Source organism: Hyla sarda, chromosome 9 (assembly GCF_029499605.1).
Source record: "Hyla sarda isolate aHylSar1 chromosome 9, aHylSar1.hap1, whole genome shotgun sequence".
NCBI lineage: Eukaryota > Metazoa > Chordata > Amphibia > Anura > Hylidae > Hyla > Hyla sarda.
In genome coordinates, this window is record NC_079197.1 from 9,113,875 (window position 1) to 9,137,664 (window position 23,790).

Sequence of the window (23,790 nt, forward strand, 5' to 3'; positions counted from 1 at the left end):
ATTCAAAACAATGAGTAAGAGCTGTCTACAGAGCGGGGAGGGGGCGCTGGGGAGCAGCCGTATATGTGTCTCTAGTACCGGAGACATTTTATCGTAGTCTTCAGAAAGACACTGAATGACATTTTGTATACACAAATATGGCGGCTGTAGATAGGACACGTGACAGCTGTAGGCGCACGCTCTAGTGGCAGAAAGCAGTACGTCACTATCTTACCGGTCTGCAGATGACGACACAGATGACGTCATTCCCGGATGTTCTCCAGATTGAGGAGAAACAACAGTGGAGGGAAGCCCGGGACATGGAGGAGGAGGAAGAACGGGAGGTGGTGCGGGTCAGGGTCCGGGTGAGTCGGAGGGCCGGGGTTCGTTTCTTTTCTGGTTTGTGACGTGTAATATATGGGGAACAACCCGATGACGTAATGTGTCAGTGTTCACCTACATATTTGTCCTCCCCAGTGTTCTGCACCCTCTGCACTGTACCCCTACCCTCCTGCACTGTACCCCCTACCCTCCTGCACTGTACCCCCTACCCTCCTGTACTGTACCCCCTACCCTCCTGTACTGTACCCCCTACCCTCCTGTACTGTACCCCCTACCCTCCTGTACTGTACCCCCTACCCTCCTGCACTGTACCCCCTACCCTCCTGTACTGTACCCCCTGTACTGTACCCCACACCCCCTGTACTGCACCCCCTACCCCCTGTACTGTACCCCCTACCCCCTGTACTGTACCCCTACCCTCCTGTACTGTACCCCCTACCCTCCTGTACTGTACCCCCTACCCTCCTGTACTGTACCCCCTACCCTCCTGTACTGTACCCCCTACCCTCCTGCACTGTACCCCCTACCCTCCTGCACTGTACCCCCTACCCTCCTGTACTGTACCCCCTACCCTCCTGTACTGTACCCCTACCCTCCTGTACTGTACCCCTACCCTCCTGTACTGTACCCCCTACCCTCCTGTACTGTACCCCCTACCCTCCTGTACTGTACCCCTACCCTCCTGTACTGTACCCCTACCCTCCTGTACTGTACCCCCTACCCTCCTGTACTGTACCCCCTACCCTCCTGCACTGTACCCCCTACCCTCCTGTACTGTACCCCCTGTACTGTACCCCACACCCCCTGTACTGCACCCCCTACCCCCTGTACTGTACCCCCTACCCTCCTGTACTGTACCCCTACCCTCCTGTACTGTACCCCTACCCCCCTGTACTGTACCCCCTACCCCCCTGTACTGTACCCCCTACCCCCCTGTACTGTACCCCCTACCCCCTGTACTGTACCCCCTACCTCCTGTACTGTACCCCCACCCTCCTGTACTGTACCCCCACCCTCCTGTACTGTACCCCTACACCCCCTGTACTGTACCCCCTACCCCCTGCATATTCATCATCACCTGCGCTATCTACCTGTATATTGACCATCACCTGCGCTATCTACCTGTATATTGACCATCACCTGCGCTATCTACCTGTATATTGACCATCACCTGCGCTATCTACCTGTATATTGACCATCACCTGAGCTATCTACCTGTATATTGACCATCACCTGCGCTATCTACCTGTATATTGACCATCACCTGCGCTATCTACCTGTATATTGACCATCACCTGCGCTATCTACCTGTATATTGACCATCACCTGCGCTATCTACCTGTATATTGACCATCACCTGCGCTATCTACCTGTATATTGACCATCACCTGCGCTATCTACCTGTATATTGACCATCACCTGCGCTATCTACCTGTATATTGACCATCACCTGCGCTATCTACCTGTATATTGACCATCACCTGCGCTATCTACCTGTATATTGACCATCACCTGCGCTATCTACCTGTATATTGACCATCACCTGCGCTATCTACCTGTATATTGACCATCACCTGCGCTATCTACCTGTATATTGACCATCACCTGCGCTATCTACCTGTATATTGACCATCACCTGCGCTATCTACCTGTATATTGACCATCACCTGCGCTATCTACCTGTATATTGACCATCACCTGCGCTATCTACCTGTATATTGACCATCACCTGCGCTATCTACCTGTATATTGACCATCACCTGCGCTATCTACCTGTATAGTCACCATCACCTGCGCTATCTACCTGTATATTCACCATCACCTGCGCTATCTACCTGTATAGTCACCATCACCTGCGCTATCTACCTGTATAGTCACCATCACCTGCGCTATCTACCTGTATAGTCACCATCACCTGCGCTATCTACCTGTATATTCACCATCACCTGCGCTATCTACCTGTATAGTCACCATCACCTGCGCTATCTACCTGTATAGTCACCATCACCTGCGCTATCTACCTGTATAGTCACCATCACCTGCGCTATCTACCTGTATAGTCACCATCACCTGCGCTATCTACCTGTATAGTCACCATCACCTGCGCTATCTACCTGTATAGTCACCATCACCTGCGCTATCTACCTGTATAGTCACCATCACCTGCGCTATCTACCTGTATAGTCACCATCACCTGCGCTATCTACCTGTATATTCACCATCACCATCACCTGCGCTATCTACCTGTATATTCACCATCACCTGCGCTATCTACCTGTATATTCACTGTCACCCACTAGAAGGTCAGTCAGTCTGTAATATTGTGAGAACTTTAAAAGTTTTAGTACGGTCATAAAAACCATGAAACGCTGTGATGAGACTGGCTGCCATGATCACAGTATCGCTGCCATGTATCCTTGTGTTCGGCTCCAAGCATCTTCACTCTCCCCCTTATTTTCTCTTTTAGAAATGTGAAGGGGTCTTACAGCCAGAGTCTCGCTCCTTCGCTGTGGACCCCCAGATCACCTCATTGGATGTTCTTCAGCATATTCTGATCCGGGCCTTTGATCTGAATGGGTGAGCTGCTGCTTTGTATTTAAGCCCCTTCCCTTCTGCATTGTCTATGGTGGAGCCGGGTCCCTGTTATACTCCGCTGCTCAGTGTTTGGAACAAACTGTTCCGAACGCTGGAGAGGGCGCCGGGAGCTCATGACTTAATAGCCCCGCCCCTCATGACATCACACCCCACCCCCTCAATGCAAGTCTATGGGAGGGGGCGTGACAGCCGTCACGCCCCCACCCATAGACTTGCATTGAGGGGGTGGGGCTATGACATCACAAGCTCCCGTCATCGGCTCCAGCGTTCGGAACAGTGTGTACCAAACGCTGAGCAGCGGAGTACCCCTTTAAAACGGAGAATTCTATAGTGTGAAAGCGGCCTAAGGAGCAGAAGCAAAGTACGTGTGAAGTATGTGTTGATTTTACATGTATACAGAAAACATGTTTCACATGTAAAATTGTTCATAGGAAGAACTTTGGAATCAGCTACCTGGGTCGTGATAAGCAGGGACATGAGATCTACCTTTCCCTGATGTCTGACTGGGACTTGGGAACCGCGTTTGCCAGTGCGTCCAAGCCGTATCTTCAGCTGAAGCTTGACATCAAGCCGTCTGAGGACAGTAAGTCATCATGCTTGGGTTAAGCTGGAGGTACGTGAAAGAACTCGGAGAGTACGTGCAGTCTGTAGGAGGGGGCCCCAATCATAATCACTTCATAATAAGCAATGCCAGTGTGGTTTAATATATAATATATATATATATATATATATATATATATATATATATTCTCATCATTCATCCATCTGATCTCCTTAGGTCCGCTGCTGGAAGACTGGGATATAATCAGCCCTAAGGATGTCATTGGCACAGACTTGTTCTTTGTGGATAAGCGGACGCTCAGCGCGGCTCTCCCATTCACTCAGTCTATCCTGTCCCAGGTAAGACGCTGTCTCCTATCACATGATCTTCCATTCAGTCACATCCAGTATATCCAGTTGTCATTACTGACAATACTTACATTCTTCTTCTGTATACAGGTAGGTCGTACAATCTCCAGGATGCAGCAAGCCCTGAGCTGGACTTATGGTGATGATGTGAAGCCTTTCAAGCCACCGCTGACTGATGTCGAATTCCACACCTACTTGAACCACGAGGGACAACTGACCCGTCCTGAGGAGCTTCGCCTGCGTATATACCATGGAGGTGTTGAGCCTTCATTGAGAAAGGTGGGAAATGATTCACTGCTGATAACTTTGTATGTGTCTAAATTAGGCTGATGTAGCTTTATAATGGCTTTTTTTGTGACTTGTATTTTTCATTAGCACCATGTTGAAGCACAAATGATTTATGGATTAGTTTCTATAATTTTTTTGCGGGGAGGGACACTGCCTGTCAAACATCTTAGAGGCAGCACTTGTTATTGACAGTAGCTTCTAAGGGATTAAATGGTGAGGACCAGAGGTGTCTCTGATCCTAGCTGTTACAATGGAAGTCCAGCTGTCAGTCCCTGCCGGACTCCTGTGGTCATCGCTCAGGGACCTGTACAGCATTGTGCCTTCACTTAAGACATTCTGTCATTTACGTGTACAGTAACCCCCCCGACATGCGATGGCCCCGACATATGATCAAAGTGACATACGATGGCCTCTCAGAGGCCATCGCATGTCGATGTCAGCATCGACATACGATGCTTTTATATGTCGGGGCCATCGCATTATCTGCTATCCGACAGCGCAAAATGCTTAAGCTGCTGTTGGATAGCAGTGTAAGCATCCTGGACAGGTTCACTTACCTATCCCCGCTGCTCCGGGTCCACTTCGCGATCCTCCGGCGTCTTCTGCATCTTCTCCGGGGTCTGGGCCTCGCTTTCCGGCATCGTTATTACGTCGCTGCGCACGCTGTCCCGGCGCAAAAACGTAATAACGTCACCAGAAAGCGAGGCCCGGACACTGGAGAAGATGCGGAAGAAGCCGGAGGATCCCGAAGAAGACGCCGGAGCAGCGGGACAGCATCGGGAGCGGTGAGGAGGCGGTCTGGAGCGGCGGGGACAGGTGAGTATTAAACGCACTTTTTACATTGCACGAATCCCTCAACATACGATGGATTCGGAAAACCATGGGTCGTTTGGAACGAATTACCATCGTATGTTGAGGGACCACTGTATGTCAGGGTCTGGGAAGGGTTTATAGACACTTACAGGAGGCACTTATACTGTTTTAGAGAACACAGACATGGTCTTGTTGTTTTCAGTTTGGTTAAAGGACAACTGCAATGGCAAACATTTATATATGCCCGGGCCTCAAAAATAAACAAAATAAACTCATACATACCTTCCTACGAGCCCCTGTTGGTCCGGCACAGGCCTCACGGTCCGGCACTGCTGACGTCATTCCACTTCCTGGGGACAGGGACGCCGCAGAGCCGTCGGCGTATCACCGGTCGTAGCGATGTCCCGCCCCGGTCGGTGATAGGCTGAGCCCACTGTCATGTAATGAGCTCTGGCCGGCTTCTTACATGACAGTGGACTCAGCCTATCACCGACCGGGGCGGGACATCAGTATGGCCGGTGATACGCCAACGGCTCTGCGGCGTCCCCGTCCCCAGGAAGTGGAATGACGTCAGCACTGCCGGACCGTGAGGCCTGTGCCGGACCAACGGGGGCTCGTAGGAAGGTATCTATGAGTTTATTTTGTTTATTTTTGAGGCCCGGGCACGGGCATATATAAATGTTTACCACTGCAGTTGTCCTTTAAGTTAAAAAATAAAAACATGACTGCACACATTCCCTAATCTGATAAAAAAAAGCGTCTTGTGCAAAGTCATTGTCTGTCAGCAGCGGTTTTGTGCAAGCACATCTTGTCCAGCTTCACTTGTTTTACCAGTTCTGTCTTGACAAACTGGAAGGATAATGGATCTGTTTCCACTTTCTTTATGTTGGTTTTTAACCACCTAAACCCCACAAATGTCTTAAGTATTTGTGACACATTAATTAGAAGACTCGTCCTTCATGACACATTGGTGTCAGTAAGGGGCTGGTTTAATGGTGAGGTTGACAAGCGATGCTTATTTCTTGAAAGAATCACATTTTGCACGAGATCCTCCGTCATGACTGCACCATGATTGGAGGGTGCTCCCTCATCACTACAGGAACGGAGAGGTTAAAAGTAGCCCCTCCCCAGCCACATGTCAGTGTCTCCTATCCCTACAGGGCTGGGTTTAGAGCAGTGGTCTTCAACCTGCAGACCTCCCAGATGTTGCAAAACTACAACTCCCAGCATGCCCGGACAGCCAACGGCTGTCCGGGCATGCTGGGAGTTGTAGTTTTGCAACATCTGGAGGTCCACAGGTTGAAGACCACTAGTTTTAGAGGGTCTGCTAGTGCAGAAGCAGCAGTAACAGTTCTTTTAAGGCCTCTTTGATTGATCCGGGCCTTGGGTCCTATTTCCTACAGGGCTAGGTTGTGCCAGTACTCCAGGCTGGGGTCGTCACCTGCCTGGGGTCATCCTCTATGGTCCAGTGGATGGGGGAGGCTGTTCCCTTTCTCATTCTGAACCTGCCCTTTTCTATGGCTACAGGAGGCTCTTGGGGGGGGGGGGGGGGGGGGGGGGGGGGGGATGCATATGTGGTCATGTGACCCTGCAGAGTCCTCAACAAGGGCGAACACTGTAAATAGATATTACTGCTGGTTTGGTTCTGAAGGGAATCTCTCTAGAGACTCCTCAAAAGACAAACTTTGATGTTAAGAAAAAAGCCTATAATGTGTTTCACCATCTTTGAAGAAACATATAAGAAAAAGCTGTTTGCATTGGTTCAGTTCCTAAGGAGTAAAGGTTGTTCCTTATAGAAGACAGTCTCTTCTATGTGGCAAAGTAAATTTATCCTTGTCTAATAGACCTCCGACTGAAGCTAGTACTAGCGGTCCCCCGTGTAACCAACCTATTACTAGTGTTATTTACTCCCTGGATTCCGGAGACATGTCTCTGAAGCACAATTCCTACGACATGGCGTTAGAGAAGGTGGAAATAGTTCAATCAGAGGACGATGACCCAGAGAGAAAACTTTACTTTGATCCAGGCAATACTTATTCTGTGTTATCTGTACCACCATAAACAACACGATAAACTAACTAGGTCTTTTTAGGACAAAATGTTTAGAGAGTTGACAGCAAAAAAAATAAAAAAAATAAAAAAGGTAGTTTTTTTTCGTTAATTCTAATCTCAAACAAATCATTCTAGAAGAGTGGAAGGAACCAGAAAAAATAATTTTTAAAGAGGCTCCTTGTGAGCGTGAAATCCCTAAGATCGACATTTCGGCACCTCTAGTCCCTTTGAGGACTCCTCCCAGCTGCACGTTCCAGGGGATCATAGAGCAAAAGGACTCCTTAAATGGTCACTCTCATTAAAACTAATTTTTGCTATTGCACTACTTATGGTAAATAAAAATTCTTTGTAATGTACTTTAAGAAAAATGAAATTTTCTGTTTTGTATTTGTGTTTAAAAAAAGCTGCCACTAGGTGTCTCCCTACTTGTCCAGAGCACATTACCCCCCCCCCCATCTCTTGCACAGACTTTGGACTCCTGCTGTCCAGAGCAGAAGAGGTTTTCTATGGGGATTTGCTTGTACTCTGAACAGTTCCTGACAGGGACAGAGGTGTCAGCAGAGAGCACTGTGGTCAGACAGGAAATAATTACAACTTCCTTTGGAGCATACAGTAGCTGATAAGTACTGGAAGGATTGAGATTTTTAAATAGAAGTAATTTACAAATCTGTTTAACTTTCTGGCACCGGTTGATTTAAAAAAAAAAAAAAAAAAAAAGTTTCCACTGGAGTACCCCTTTAATAAAGCTCCATTAAGAATAAAGGTTCGTTCAACAAGGTTGGTGGGCAGAAAGAGCAGAGGCTTCACCAGAGCAGATTTGAAAAGCAGTGATGCCAGAAAGTTAAACAGATTTGTCAATTACTTCTATAAAAAAATCTTAATCCTTCCAGTACTTTTTAGGGGCTGTATACTACAGAGGAAATGCTTTTCTTTTTGGATTTCTCATGTTTCACGACCACAGTGCTCTCTGCTGACCTCTGCTGTCTATTTTAGTAACTGTCCAGAGCAGCATATGTGTGTCCAGAGCGGCATATGTTTGCTATGGGCAATTCACCTGCTCTGGACAGTTCCTGACATGGACAGAGGTGTCAGCAGAGAGCACTGTGGTTGTGACAGACGAGAAATCCAAAAAGAAAAGCATTTCCTCTGTAGTATACAGCCCCTAAAAAGTGCTGGAAGGATTAAGATTTTTTTTATAGAAGTATTTTACAAACCTGTTTAACTTTCTGGCACCAGCTGATTTAAAAGGTAATCATTAAAGGGCCTGTTTTCAGTGGGAGTACCCCTTTAATGATCACTCATTCGGATATAGTCCGTCAAGCAGTCATCCCACTCTAAGCTACGTATTTAGTTCTTCTCCATTTTATAAACTAGAACTATTCCTACCGCTAATTCGAATTCTACATGATGACACTGCCTTATACTACCTCCCTGTTAACTGGTGTTGGGTGTAGTTCACCTACCTGGTGTGGCTGGAGAGGGGCTTTTTAACCCCTCTGCTCCTGTCACTACAGTGGTGCCATCATGAGGGACTAATGGAAAACGAATTAACAGTAAGAATACCAATTTTCCTCCTAGAGATTAATAGTTGGTCTTTTTCGTGGTGTCTGTTTAGCCATAGACTGGGGTAACATAGTTGTGCTCTCTATGGTAGATGGGCACGGAGTCTATTATGTTGCAAGTATTACATACATCCTCTTGTGTGTTTTCCCTGCCCTCTAATAGATTTGGATTTCCCATTCCCTGTTTTTCCTGTATTCCTCTATTTTCTCTTTTACCAGGTTGTCTGGCGCTATCTCTTGAACGTCTACCCAGATGGTTTAACAGGACAGGAACGTATGGATTACATGAAAGCTAAAACCCGAGAGTATTACCAGCTAAAAAGTGAGTGGAGAGAACGGTGCAGTCAAGAGGACTTGGAGTTCATCCAGGGCAATGTCATGAAGGACGTCCTCCGCACAGATCGTACCCATCCTTATTATTCAGGTTCGGAGGACAACCCTCACCTGCAAGCCTTGCATGACTTGCTAACCACGTACGCCGTTACCCACCCACAGGTGTCTTACTGCCAGGGCATGAGTGACATCGCCTCACCCATCCTGGCTGTGATGGACAATGAAGCCCATGCTTTTATCTGTTTTTGTGGAATTATGAAAAGGTTAGAAGGGAACTTTCGCATGGATGGGGAATGCATGTCTGTGAAATTTGCACATCTCAAGCTGCTCCTGCGGTACTCTGATCCAGAGTTCAACACTTACCTAATGTCTCGTGGTGCAGATGACCTGTTCTTCTGCTACCGCTGGCTGCTTCTGGAGCTCAAGAGGGAATTTGCTTTTGAGGATGCTCTGAGGATGCTGGAGGTGATGTGGAGCTCATTGCCTCCTGATCCTCCAGAAAAAGAAGTTGAGTTGACCGGACCACCATGTGCACCGGGGGAATGTCCAAAAAACACACGGAGGAAGCACATGATGCGTCCAGACCGTGGACTTAGCCCAGAAGGGGAGGAGGAGATTTCGACACCCAATGTAGACACAGAGACAGAACAACCAGAGATGATGATGGAGAAAACAGAACCTGATGGAGAGCAAGAATCATCACCTGTAAGGTGCCCAATGTTAAAACAACCAAGTTTTGGAGAGTTTAAGTGTTATGGTGCTAATGATGGCGGCTCCAGCTTTGAAGGTGAGGATCTGCCTATGACCCCTGTTATTCATGCTCGGCAGTCCACTCAAGAAGAAGACGATGAAGAACGGTTTTGGGAGCAGGAGCCTCTGATTCGACCTCCTGACTCTCTGGGGGTCACCAGCTCTTTGTCTGCTCCTTCACTCACCTCTTGTACCCCGACTTCTCAGAGCCCCACATCTCTTACTACGACGGACCCCAGTGAGCCAACCTCTGCTGCTAAGGATGAAGGAGGAGAGGCTCAGCTGGAAGCCGAGCAGACTGCGGCCAGTTCCCCAGCTCCCATCAGCTTACCCCCACCCCAGGAGTTCGGCCGTGGGAACCCCTTCATGCTCTTTTTATGTCTTTCTATCTTGTTGGAGCACCGTGAGCAGATAATGAAACAAAACATGGGATACGATGAGCTGGCAATGCACTTTAACCGCTTGGTCCGTAGGCACAACTTAAATCGCGTTCTCCACCGCGCTAAAGCTCTGTTTGCTGACTACCTACAGTCCAAAGTGTGGGATTCAGAGGAAGGAGATGAGGCAGCCGCAGAATCGCCTTCCACCTCCTGACCCTTCACTCCGTCACCTTCTTGAATTCAGCAGCCGGTCAGGACATTTTATGTTGCTGTGGTGAAGCGCTTAAGTTTGAGGCCTGTGTGGAAAATCCAGATCTGCCAGTCCAAGTCTATCAAATGGTAAAGTCCAATCAGAAGAACAAACTTTACGGGTTTGACGGTTTTATAGCACTCTCCAATACAAAAGGCTTCAAACCTTTTACTGAGCCTCTGGTCTTCCCAGGCCTCCAGTTACATAGTTCAGATAGGAAATTGTATTCATAGACACTTGTGATTTATTTGTATCCTTCTTCTTGATTGGGAAACACAATGTAAACTTATTACCTTTCGTTGCAGAAAAAAATAGTAACATTGTTTCAACAAAGTCAGAAGTTATATAAATCTTAGATTGTTACAAAGGGATTAGAGGATTCAGATTTAGGGCTGCGATCTCATGTAATACACTTGGGTCATATTTACTGTGCTATAATGACTATCCTCTAACCGGGAAATGTAATATCCATACATTTAATGTAATGTTAGGACCATAGGGCAATGTACGAATTAGCATTAAAACTATATGGACTCCCATCTCATTTGCCGCCAGGTAAGACATAGATTGCTCTGAATAGACCTTGGTGTTTAGATTGTGGACAGTATGGTGGCAGGTGGGTAGGGGAAGCCCTGTCGTAGTAGTATCATTCCCAGCCTGTAGTTACTCTATACATTGGTTAGCATAAGGGTGTTGATTGCGAAAAATAAGTCTTAGTATTTTTACTGTATGAATTCTTCAGCCTTTGGTGCAGTGCTATGACTATATATTACAATATATATATATATTATATTCATTATATATATATATATATATATATATATATATTAATTATATATTTATATATTAATATATATATATATATATATATATATACTATATATTAATTATATATATATTATATTAATTATATATATTAAAAATATATATATATACTATATATTAATTATATATATATATATATATATATAGTATAATTATTATAAAATATATATATTTATTTTATTTACATTTTTTTTATGAATCTTTTTATTTATATTTTTAAATGCAGAGTCCTTAAGCTCTGTCTGAGCTTGAAACGATCACCCAGGCCTCCTAGTTTTACACTTTAAAGGGGTATTCCAGGCAAAACCTTTTATATATATATATATATATATATATATATATATATATATATATATATATATATATATATATATCAACTGGCTCCGGAAAGTTAAACAGATTTGTAAATTACTTCTATTTAAAAAATCTTAATCCTTCCAATAGTTATTAGCGTCTGAAGTTTTCTGTCTAACTGCTCAATGATGATGTCACGTCCCAGGAGCTGTGCATGATGGAAGAATATCCCCGTAGGAACTGCACAGCTCCCGGGACGTGAGTCATCAGAGAGCAGTTGGACAGAAAACAACAACTCAACTTCAGAAGCTAATAACTATTGGAAGGATTAAGATTTTTTAATATAAGTAATTTACAAATCTGTTTAACTTTCCGGAGCCAGTTGATATAGAAAAAAAAAGGTTTGGCCTGGATAACCCCTTTAAGTAACCCCCTATTTGCTCAAAGGGTCTTAACAGCACTAAGTGCCCGACATTAATCGGCTTTAATATTTGGGAAAACCGGACAGTAAGTGTTGAGTTTTCGATGCAGCGCCCCCACAGGGGAAATGAGGCATTGCACGGTATCCATTTATTTCAATGGTTTGTCAATATAATATGGTACAGGACAGGTTTACTCGCAGAGAAGCCGTTCTGTATTAACCTAGAATCCCCCTAACAATGTGTAGGAAAATCGCACGATTGAGTGTGGATCCATACTTCTTACCATCAGATTCTCTGCCCGGGACCCTTTCACCTTGTAGATACAGTGGCAGAAGGAAACATTTGCGTTGAGCAACAGGGTTGAGCGGTATATCTTAGGTCTGCAAACTGTATACCTCCAGCTGTTGCAAAACTACAACTCCTAGCATGCCCGGACAGCCGTTGGCTGTCCGGGCATGCTAGGAGTTGTAGTTTTGCAACAGCTGGAGATCCACAGTTTTCAGACCACTACTGTATACTATTAATAGGGAAATTAAATAGGGAAATTCTGGAGGACCACCTTCTCTATGCTATAGGCTATTCCTGGACATGAACATTATCCAGTTGGTGCGATGTTACCTGATAAACCTGCATATATAGTAGCTATATGTGTAAGTTTATACAAGTTATGTCATTATATTACTATGTTTTCCATAGTGTGGCCTTATGATCAGTCATGTTACAGCTATAGGATTCAGGAAGAAGACAGTGTCCTGCACATCCACCAGATGACCTTTAAAGGGGTACTCCGGTGGAAAACTATTTTTATTTTATTTATTTATTTATTTATTTTTACATCAACTGGTGCCAGAAAGTTGAAACAGATTTGTAAATGACTTTTTATTAAAAAATATTTACCCTTCCAGTACTTTTTAGCAGCTGTATGCTACAGAGGAAATTCTTTTCTTTTTTAATTTCTTTTATATCTTGTCCACAGTGCTCTCTGCTGGCACCTCTGTCCGTGTCAGGAACTGTCCAAAGCAGCATAGGTTTACTATGGGGATTTTCTCCTGCTCTGGACAGTTCCTGATACGGGCATCAGGTGTCAGCAGAGAGCACTGTGGACAAGACAAAAAAAGTTCAAAAAGAAAAGAATTTCCTCTGTAGCATACAGCTGCTAAAAAGTACTGGAAAGGTAAAGATTTTTTTAATAGAAGTCATTTACAAATCTGCTTAACTTTCTGGCACCAGTTGATGATAAAAAAAAATTAATAAATATATAAATAAAATTAAAAAAAAGTTTTCCACCGGGTACTCCCCTTTAATGCCTCCATGTTTCCCCCTTAGGCCTGGGCTCCGCTGCAGTATTATGTGCATTATAGCCCCTAAAACAGTTACTACCAATGTCCGGTCAGTCATATTTCTAGGCCTGTTCTGCCTTTTTTAAAGGTGTTTTGCCAAGTAAAACAATTCCCCCCTTTGTCTAGGATAGTTTATTCCAGATAGATGAACTATAAGGTTTTAAAGAGCTTTTCTGTCAGTCAGTTACAGAAGTGAACACTAGGGGGAGCCAGAGTACAGGTTTTGAGTTTGGAAGGGATTACAGTATATTCAGTTTTTTTTCTTTCTTTTTTTTTTTACTTTTTTGTTTTTACAGCCCCCATCATATGCTGTTTTTTTTAGCATGTTTTAGCTCAGAGTTTTATTTTTTGGTAAAAAAAAAAACGCTGCAAAAAAATCAATAAATAGCTGACATCTTTATCAAGATACAATGCCACAAACAAACGGGACTCTAAACACTGCGGCATGGAAGGAGCTTCTGCAGGTTGTGGCTAATGCCAACGCTGGATTTACAGAATTGGGAACAGTAACCTATTGCATCATTGAGTCAGAATATTCTTGGATTATATAGAGCTTTTACACGGGCCCAATGGTGTCTTTGCTCACAGGGTCTAAGTAATGTCACTAGTAATGGGTCAGGTATAATTCGTAGGGATAAGTAATTTGCTTTCTTTTGGAACCTGCGCCACACTTCTCCTCAGGTTGTGTGTGGTATTGCAGCTTGGCTACACTCACTTTAATGGGACTGAGCTGCAATACCACACGCAACCTGAGGACAAGAATGGTGCTGTTTCTAGAAATTTGTGTTTTTACTTATCCTGAATAACCTCTTTTATAGGTTCCCATACAAAAAGGGGTTATCCGTCATGGGGGTAGTTGTGCCCTCACGTTGAGCACTTTTAAGGTTCCCATGAGAGGGTTTCAGGTTATTATGTCTTTACATTGTGACTTCTTGCTTGTGACCAATGCAACCGATTATAGGGAAAGTGGAGCATGAGGTTTTTAATCCTGTATGTCAGTGTTTCCCTTACCAGGGTGCCTCCAGCTGTTGCAAAACTACAACTCCCAGCATGCCCGGACAGCCGAAGGCTGTCCGGGCATGCTGGGAGTTGTAGTTTTGCAACAGCTGGAGGCACCCTGCTTGTGAAAACACTGCTTTATGACACTGATCCCCAAACTGTTGCAAAACTTCAGCTCCCATTATGCTGGGAGTTGTAGTTTATTAGCTGGAGACGGCCACAGGTTTACATAGACTGTAATGGACACTCTCTACCAGCCTGGGAACAGTGATAAACGTAGAATAGATCAGAGCCGACAATGTGTGTTACATTTCATCCATTTAGCCTTAAAGGGGTACTCCGGTGTAAAACTATTTATTTTAAATCAACTGATGCCAGAAAGTTAAATAGATTTGTAAATTACTTCTGTTAAAAATTCGTAATCCTTCCAGTACTTATCAGCTGCTGTATACTACAGAGGAAGTTCTTTTATTTTTGAATTTATTTTCTGTCTGACCACAGTGCTCTCTGCTGACACCTCTGTCCGTGTCAGGAACTGTCCAGAGCAGGATAGGTTTGCTATGGGGGATTTGCATGTTCTCTGGACAGTTCCTAAAATGGACAGAGGTGTCAGCAGAGAGCACTGTGGTCAGACAGAAAAGAAATTCAAAAAGAAAAGAACTTCCTCTGTAGTATACAGCAGCTGATAAGTACTGGAAGGGTAAAGATTGTTTAATAGAAGTAATTTACAAATCTGTATAACTTTCTCTGGAGCATACAGCAGCTAATAAGTACTAGAAGGGTAAAGATTGTTTAACAGAAGTGATTTACAAATCTGTATAACTTTCTGGCACCATTTGATTTAGAATAAATTATTTTCCACCGGAGTACCCCTTTAAGGTTCCGATGAGTTTAAATAGTGACTTATTGCTTGTGACCAATGCACCTGATTATAGGAAAAATGGAGTATGAGTTTTGTTTTTAACCCTGTATGTCAGTGTTTCCCTTATTATGGTGCCTCCAGCTGTTGCAAAACTACAACTTCCAGCATGCCCAGACAGCCGAAGGCTGTCGGGCATGCTGGGAGTTGTAGTTTTGCAACAGCTGGAGGCACCTTGGTTGTAAAAAATACTGCTTTATGATAGTGATCCCCAGCTGTCACAAAACTACAACTCTCATCATGCTGGGAGTTGTAGTTTAACAGACTGTAATGGACACTGGCTGGGAACAGTGATTAATGTAGAATAGGTCAGAGCGGACAATATGTCTTAACATTTCATCCGTTTAGCATTGTATAGACTTTGTAATATCGTCAATACTGTATATTATTTATAGTGTCTGTAATCTCACAATAAACCGAAAAACAGAATCTAGAAAGCACAGATAGGCTGTAGGATCGGTCCCAGGCCCTGGTACAAAGAATCCGCCATGACTGGGCCTTTCCATAAAGAACAAATTGTGTTTTATCTAGATAACTACCCGGTACTGTACAACATAGCGGGGAATATTGCTTTATAGCCAGGGAGCAATGTTAAAGGGGTACTCCCCTGCAAAACTTTTATTTTTATTTTTTATTTAAATCAACTGGTGCCAGAAAGTTAAACAGATTTGTAAATTACTTCTATTAAAAAATCTTAATCCTTCCAGTACTTATCAGCTGCTGTATGCTCCACAGAAAGATCTTTTTTTTTATTTCCTTTCTGTCTGACCACAGTGCTCTCTGCTGACACCTTTTTCCATTTTAGGAACTGTCCATAGTAGAAGCAAATCCCCATAGAAAACCGCTCCTGCTCTGGACAGTTCCTAAAAATGGACAGAGGTGTCAGCAGAGAGCACTGTAGTCAAACATAAAGGAGTTTCAAAAAGAAAAGAACTTCCTGTGGAGCACATAGCAGCTGGTAAGTATTGGAAGGATTAAAATTCATAAATAGGAGTCATTTACAAATCTGTTTAACTTTCTGGCACCAGTTGATTAAAATGTTTTTTTTTTTTTTTTTTTTTTTTTTTTTTAGTGGAGTACCCCTTTAAAGAGTTTTGAAATGATGGAATATTCAAAGGGTCCTATGCATTCCCTTATGACGTGCGGCACAACCCGCGGCTTTCCAGCTGTTGCAATGACCTGACAGCAGTCGGTGGTCAGGACGTGATGGGGGTTGTAGTTTGGCAACAGCTGGAGAGCCCCATGTTTGGGAACACTGCCTTATGGTAACCCCGGTGCCGCCTGAAAACCATGGGCTTCAATGGGACAGGGGTATATATAGTCCCTATAATGTTGATTTCATTCCATATTTGCACATGGGCCTTGTGCCCCGTATTTATTATGTATTTGTACTTTTATATTTGGTTATGTTGCTGCTTTTTCTTCTGTTTTTATTGGTTTATGCCAAAGAATGTGTCTTTATTTTTATTTTTTATTATAGATGCAAATGTCAAACTATAGGATTCTACAAGGGATTGTGCTATGAGGTAAACATTATTCCTCAATATATGTTCCATTAATGCTGTGATCTCCAACCTGTAACTGCGACTCCCAGTAGCCGTCAAGGCATGCTGGGAGTTGTAGTTTTGCAACAGGTAAAAGAGGCACAGTTCGGGGGACACCGCGCCAAGGGGACGGAGGTTAAAGTCGTTCTCCTTTTTGATTTATCAGGAGCCTCGTGTCCCGAAAGAGTCTCCATAGAGCTTCTCAGATACTGATTTATTATTGAAGTCAATGGGCACATGGAGAAATGCCAATGGGCACATGGAGAATGCATTGCTGCCCCTTATGTCTTGCATTCTCCAATGTATTAAACACTACCTGTTTTGGATTCACTACTTGTAAATGACTGTACACTGCTTTTTTTGATCAGTGTTTCCCAACCAGGGTGCCTCCAGCTGTTGCAAAACTACAACTCCCAGCATGCCCGGACAGCCAACGGCTGTCCGGGCATGCTGGAAGTTGTAGTTTTGCAACAGCTGGAGGCACCCTGGTTGGGAAACACTGGCATGGAGAGACACAGTCCACACTGGGTCTTGGCACAGAACACAATCTTTGGAGGCCACTGTAACTAACAAGCCACAGTTGCGGTCTACAGAAAATCACTAGGGTTGTATGCACTCCTGTGGACTGCGGCTGTCACTTTGTAGTTAAAGGGGTTATCCAGGAAAAAACTTTTTTTTATATATGTCAACTGGCTCCAGAAAGTTAAACAGATTTGTAAATTACTTCTATTAAAAAATCTTAATCCTTTCAGTACTTATGAGCTGATGAAGTTGAGTTGTTCTTTTCTGTCTAAGTGCTCTCTGATGACACGTGTCTCGGGAACCGCCCAGTTTAGAAGCAAATCCCCATAGCAAACCTCTTCTACTCTGTGCAGTTCCCGAGACAAGCAGAGATGTCAGCAGAGAGCACTGTTGTCAGACAGAAAACAACAACTCCACTTCAGCAGCTGATAATTACTGAAAGGATTAAGATTTTTTTAATAGAAGTAATTTACAAATCTGTTTAACTTTCTGGAGCCAGAAAGTTTTTGCCTGGAATACCCCTTTAAAGAGGTTATCCAGGTATACAAGAACCAACCAGATTTCTTCCAAAAAACAGCGCCACACCTGTGCTTAGGTTGCGTGTGGTATTACAAGGTGGCTCTATTTATTTTAATAGAACTGAGCCGCAGTACTACATAATACCTAAGGACAGGGGTGGTGCTGTTTTTTGGAAAAACTAGCTATGTTTTTCTAATCCTAGATTGCTGCTGTGTGACTCAAAATCTGGTTACAGAAAAGTCTTGGTGCAGCCCAGGTCTTATGCCCAGCAGAGGCTACTGAACCTTGCTTTGTTGGTTAAAGGGGTACTCCGCTGCTCAGTGTTCGGATGAACTCTTAGAGCTGGCGCCGTGGGCTCGTAACGTCACAGCCACGCCCCCTCGTAACGCCATGCCCCGCCCCCTCAATGCAAGTCTATAAGAGGGAGTGTGAGGCCCATCACGCTCCCTCCCCATAGACTTGCATTGAGGGGGCGGGGCATGATGGTACGACGGGGCTGGGCCGCGATGTCATGAGCCCCCGGCATCAACATTTTGTTCTGAACGCTGAGCAGCGTAGTACCCCTTTAAGGCTGTGTTCACCCGTTGCGTCACCACTTTGTGATACCATTGCCTTTTAGCTGCAAATGACCGAACTTGCAGTAAAAAAAAATTATACATTTTACATCGATTATGCAGTTAGCCATAAAACGTCCCATTTTTACTGTGATTTCAACCATTTCCTGTAAAACTGGGCAAAACGCACATGGCACCACAATGGTACTGCCAAGAAAATGCTGAGTGTGAACACAGCCTACAGGTTTGTAGCCATGTAAAAAGCAGTTTACCTGGTGAGGGCTACATTGAGATCTGGGTAGATCACGCACAAAGATCTGGTACAACTATTAATCTGGCTGCCTGCTTCTACAAGGCCATGCTGGGTCGTGTAGTTTTCCATAATCTGCAGAGCCACAGATATTCTGTACCAGATGATTATGTGTCCATTGCATTTCACGTTTGTCCGGTCTAGTTTGCAATGCTTGGACTGCTTGGTGCCAAAAGATACAACTATGTATTGATCGGCCATCAACAGATAAGAATTAGCCACAAGATTTATTCCTGGTGCTATAAACCCAGATGTAACGTTACGCCTCGGCGTGCTCGTGTACTATAAACCTGTACATGACCTGTGATCTTAAATGGTTGTCCGGCAACAGAAACAAGTGTGCATGGTGTCAAAATGTATAATAAAGCAACTTACTAATATAATGTTATAATCCGAAGTTAAAGGAATAATGTAGTGCAAAATAACATATATGAATTATAGATCGCGGGGGTCCAACTGCTGGGGCTGTACGGGGCTTGAAGGGAGCGTTCTGTCCCCACATGACGCGGCGGCTTACACGCCCCCTCCAAGTATCTCTATGGGATACATGGTGGGGTTTGTCGACCACCATGTCATGCTGGGGATGGACACGCCCCCTTACTGCCGGGGCCCTGTACAGGAGATCGTGGGGGGGTCAGATAGGGGACAAGTTATTTTGCACTACAGTATTCCTTTAACAGATCATTCATTTCAGCTGTGGTTTCATCCTGTAAACTGTGATGTCACGTCACAGCCTGAGCAGCAGCTCCGTCTCCCCCCTCCTCCTTTCCCCTAGTGTCAGCACTGCAGCTGACGAAAACGTCTCCCTGTTGCCGTAAAGCTTATGAACAGTAAAACCAGCCCTCCTCTTCACATCACTGCGGTCCGTACTGACACTAGGGAGTAGGGACAGAGCTGCTGCTCAGGCTGTGACGCTGTGTCACAGCTTACAGGAAGAAACCACAGCTGAAATGAATGATCTGTTCACTTTGGATAATATAATTATATTAGTAAGTTGCTTTAGAATACATTTTGACACCCTATGATTCTGTCGCCGGACAAACCCCCTTTAACACAGAAAACCTTGTTTCCCATAGTAACCAACGGGAACCATGGACTTACCATAGGGACAGTTATAAAGGTGCGGAATGGCCTCCCATGTAGTTATTTGTTACTTTTGACAGGAACTGAATGGCCCGGCAGTGCCCGTAGCCTAGATGTCCCCTCATGTAGCCATTAGGGAAGATAGCATTTCTTTTGGCCCCTTTGCTAGCATTGGGCCCTCAATGTTTAATGGGCTGCACCAATATGGCCCCCCTGCATGATATGATTAGCTATAAGGAGAATGGTAGAACAATGTATCCTATATTAGTAGACGGACCTCTTACTATCAGTCCATGTATAGGACACCTTGCAGATGTTGCAAAACTACAACTCCCAGCATGCCCGGACAGCCGTTGGCTGTCCGGACATGCTGGGAGTTGTAGTTTTGCAACAGACTTGGCTTCTGGTGAATGCACAAAATGTAAAAGTGTTGGCTAAATCAATATTACTTAGAATTTTTAATATCTCTCCTCCTTTACCCAGTATTCTTCCCGCAGGTCTGGTATGTAACATAACCAGGTTCGACCTTCATTTTGATTTATGTTAATAGCAGATGTGGCACAAGAACACCATGCTCTTTACCCTTTACAGTCGAGAACATTCAGCACCCGCGGGACAATGAGCGTCCGTGTATCGCCATCACGCGGTGTCCATGTGTCACCATCCGGCCGATTCAGGATGAATGGGGAGAGACTCCCGGGAATGCGATCACTCCATTATAAAATAAATACATGAAATGAGTTTAGTATTGCTGGACACTGCGCGCCTTACAGGGATATGCCTATGAAATATAAGCTCTGTTTTTGTGACCTTATTATGTAAATAAATATTATTAATGAGGCTTAATACTGTGTCATTATTTGTTTCGCTCACATAGCACTGACCTATTCCGCAGCGATGTACAGTACATGTGAGCTGACCGGTCCATACAATAAAACACAGATATACAGAGTTGTACAGAAATGTAATTTTGCAGGAATGCCCCTCTATGACTTGGTATGTTACATTAGATGTCCTATTACGGAGCTGTTTAATATGCCCTTTAATATGGAACCATATGGCGGCACACAGCATATATGCCCTTTAATATAGAACCATATGGCGGCACACAGCATATTTACAACTCCATCCGGACTCTTCAGAATGCAGATTCTTTCTCAGGCACTGACTGGGGCCAGGATATTGAGCATGCAGGTCTAGAGGGACAAGAAAAGCCCTCACCCCTCAACTCTCCTCTATACAGCCTGGCAGAAATGCCCATGGACGCCATTGTACATGGGTCTGGTTGTCCAGTTGAGGGGGAAAAAATGTGGCTCAATTAAGCATTAATAAATAATATCACAAGAATATTATTGTAGAACCAAACACTACGCATTTCTTGGGCATAGGAGCCCCTTCCTCAGTTGTACTGGTGTGCATGACAAGTTACAGGAATGATACAGATATATAGCCATTCAAAGATGGCACCCAGCCTTAGTCTCACTTGGTAGTGGATGGGGCATGGTATGCAGTCATTGTACATGGGACACTGCATCCAATCACTAGCCTCAACTGTCCTATGTAAGGGAAAGTGCATAGGACTGCTGAGGCCAGGGATTGGCTGCAGCTTCCCGTGTACAGTGACATCAATTGGGCACTAGAGCAAATGTGTGAGTATGGAAAGTTTTTTTTTTTTTTTTTTGTTCCCTCCTTAAATATACTTTTGGGATCCATTTTGTGTTAACCATTGATCTGCAGACTGTGGCTATGCAACTGTTGCCAAACTACTTCCCTCAGTTGTCAGTTTATGCTGGGAGTTGTAATTTGGCAACAGCAGTTAAAGGGGTACTCGGCTGCAGCACCCAGACATCCGGTGCATGGAGCAAACTTCACTCCATGCTGAATGACTGGCGATGTGGGGCGGAGGCTTGTGATGTCACAGTCACGCCCCCTCAATGCAAGTCTATGGGAGGGGGGCATGACGTCATGAGCCTCCAGCACTGCACCGACGCTCTAAACGAACTCTGGGTGCAGCAGCGGCAGGACCACCGCGATCAGACCTCTTATCCTCTATCCAAAGGATGTCTTGGGGCAGAGTACCCCTTTAAGTCACAGATTAGTGAACACTCTCATTCTAAAATTGAGGCCCTGCAGCGGTCAGGGTATGATTGGAGTTGTAGTTCTACAACAGCTGGAGAGCCACATATTGGAGATGACTGGTGTTAGGCTGACAGCTCCATCATGGAGGTCACAGCTCAGCCTGGGCAGGGTCGGCTCATCTCATCATCCTGTTCATCATGATCCTGGGAAGGCAGCCATGTCCTCACAGACAGATAGGGTGTCAGCCACATTCACACTTTACAGATCTGAAGAGTTGGCTTTTCCTAACATAACACAGACTGTTAACACAGGGTGAATCCATTAGACAGTTTGGGTCACAGGGCAGAGGTCAGAGGTTGTCTGTGATAGTTTTGAACAGATAGTATTTCAAGAACTGTTTTGCTGTTTTTGTGCTACACATGCTAAAGTTGTTCTGCTTGGGGTGATGAGTTGTAACTACTAATTCACACAGTAAAATGCTGTCAGCGGTGTGCCACATGCTGGTATAAAACTACAACTCCCTCATCGCCCATGGCATGTTGAGAGTTGTAATTTGATAACTGGAGGTTGGAAACTATTTCTGTAAATATTGATTGATAATCATTATAATTATACCCAAATACACATGGCCTCCAGGCCTCCTTATTATAAACGACATTCAACCATTTTATCTTTTAGAGTCAGATTTAGTGATATTTTCCTAGGACATCTAATAGACCACAACCTCTGTTCCAGCTTGCCTACGGGCTGTCGTTCAGCTTTCCTGGACACTTGTCTTTTTACTGTTAATTCCGAGCAGAATCCCCTGATGAAGGCGGACATGGTTTCACCCACATTGCATTGATTTCAATATGGAATCTGCAATTCTGGAAGGTAAACTTCCAAGACAAGACCGAGCTAGAAGTGGAGCACTGGGCAGGGAGAGAAGGTAATAGCTTTTCTATCTCCCAAAAAAAACCTTTAGGCTAAGTTCACATGGCGGATAGCGGTCTGCAGGTGCCAGTGGAACATTCCATCGCTATGACTGCTCGGAAATACATGTGGTGGCCCAGTACGGGATGGTGTTTCCCGGTAGTTCTCCTGCCCTGTCAGGCAGAGTCTCTCCATGTCCCCAGGGCCCCTTTATGTGTTATCCCCCTATGTATATAAGTTGTATAATAAAACGTACTGTTTCTTTAATAGATGTTACCATGTGATTATTACCCAGGAGGCACTAGTGACCAGGTGACCCCCCAAGTGACCTATGGGCTCCTTGCACAGCCCCCCTATATAACCAGCGGAGGGGCTGCAATCTCTCTCTTAGCTCATTGCTATTCCTGCTGAGGTCCAGTCGTCTCCGTGTCTGTGTCCAGAGCATTGGAGGCCTCAAGCCTAAAGTCTGCAGCCACAAGTTGGCTCAAGTAATCTCAAAGTCATCTTCATGTCAATTGTCAAGTCTTCTATATAGTCACCGTGGCCTGCACTAAAGTGTCTCTACATAGTGCAGGTCCCAGCAAGCCTGCGAGGTCCCCCTGTGTCACTGGTCACTTCCTTGGGATATTGGCTGTACTGCATAGACTGTATCCCTGTCTACCCTCAGTAAAGCTACCGTTGTCCATAACTTGGCGTCGGTGTCTTCATTGCCCCCGTGCCTAGCCCAGGACCAGCGGTATTACCTTCCGGTGGTTAAGGCTAAACCACGCCCTGGCGTCACAACAAGAAAGGGTAAATAACATCTGCTCCCAGGGTTACATCTGCCCTACATTGCACCCCTGCACGCCACATACACCGTCTCCATAGATGGCAATGCATTTCTGAGCGGAATCCACAGAAAGAATAGACATGACTATTCTTTCTGCGGACGCTGAAAATGGGATTTCCACGGCAGAAACATCTGCTGCAAAAAGTCCGCCATGTGCACAGTGCAGCAGAATCCCAATGGAATCAATGGGACTTTGCTGTGGCAGAATTTCTGAGCAGAACATAGCCTAAAGCTCCTTCAATGCTGAAGAGCATATACATTCTTTGCTCTGTCCTGTGGCCTTATGGGGTTAACATTCACAACAAGAAAAAGTATTGTAATTTTTTTAATGTCCTCATGATGTACAGTAATAGTAGTAGGCGTTATACCAAAGATTTTAGCCATAA

At 44.6% G+C, this 23,790-nt stretch overlaps 1 protein-coding gene across 2 annotated transcripts; it reads left to right on the top strand.

The window, feature by feature from the left end:
* TBC1D25 (TBC1 domain family member 25) lies at positions 1-20,424 on the top strand. Of its 2 annotated transcripts, none has more exons than XM_056538095.1 (8): positions 1-344; positions 2,789-2,898; positions 3,348-3,499; positions 3,695-3,816; positions 3,916-4,104; positions 8,760-10,808; positions 16,533-16,578; positions 20,068-20,424. In XM_056538095.1, the coding sequence occupies exons 1-6, from the start codon at positions 225-227 to the stop codon at positions 10,215-10,217; spliced, it is 2,151 nt and encodes a 716-aa protein (XP_056394070.1). In that variant the 5' UTR covers positions 1-224; the 3' UTR covers positions 10,218-10,808; positions 16,533-16,578; positions 20,068-20,424. The 2 variants fall into 2 exon arrangements, with proteins under 2 accessions (XP_056394070.1, XP_056394071.1); XM_056538096.1 differs by having other exon boundaries at positions 8,760-10,342.
* The last annotated feature ends 3,366 nt before the right edge of the window (positions 20,425-23,790 follow it).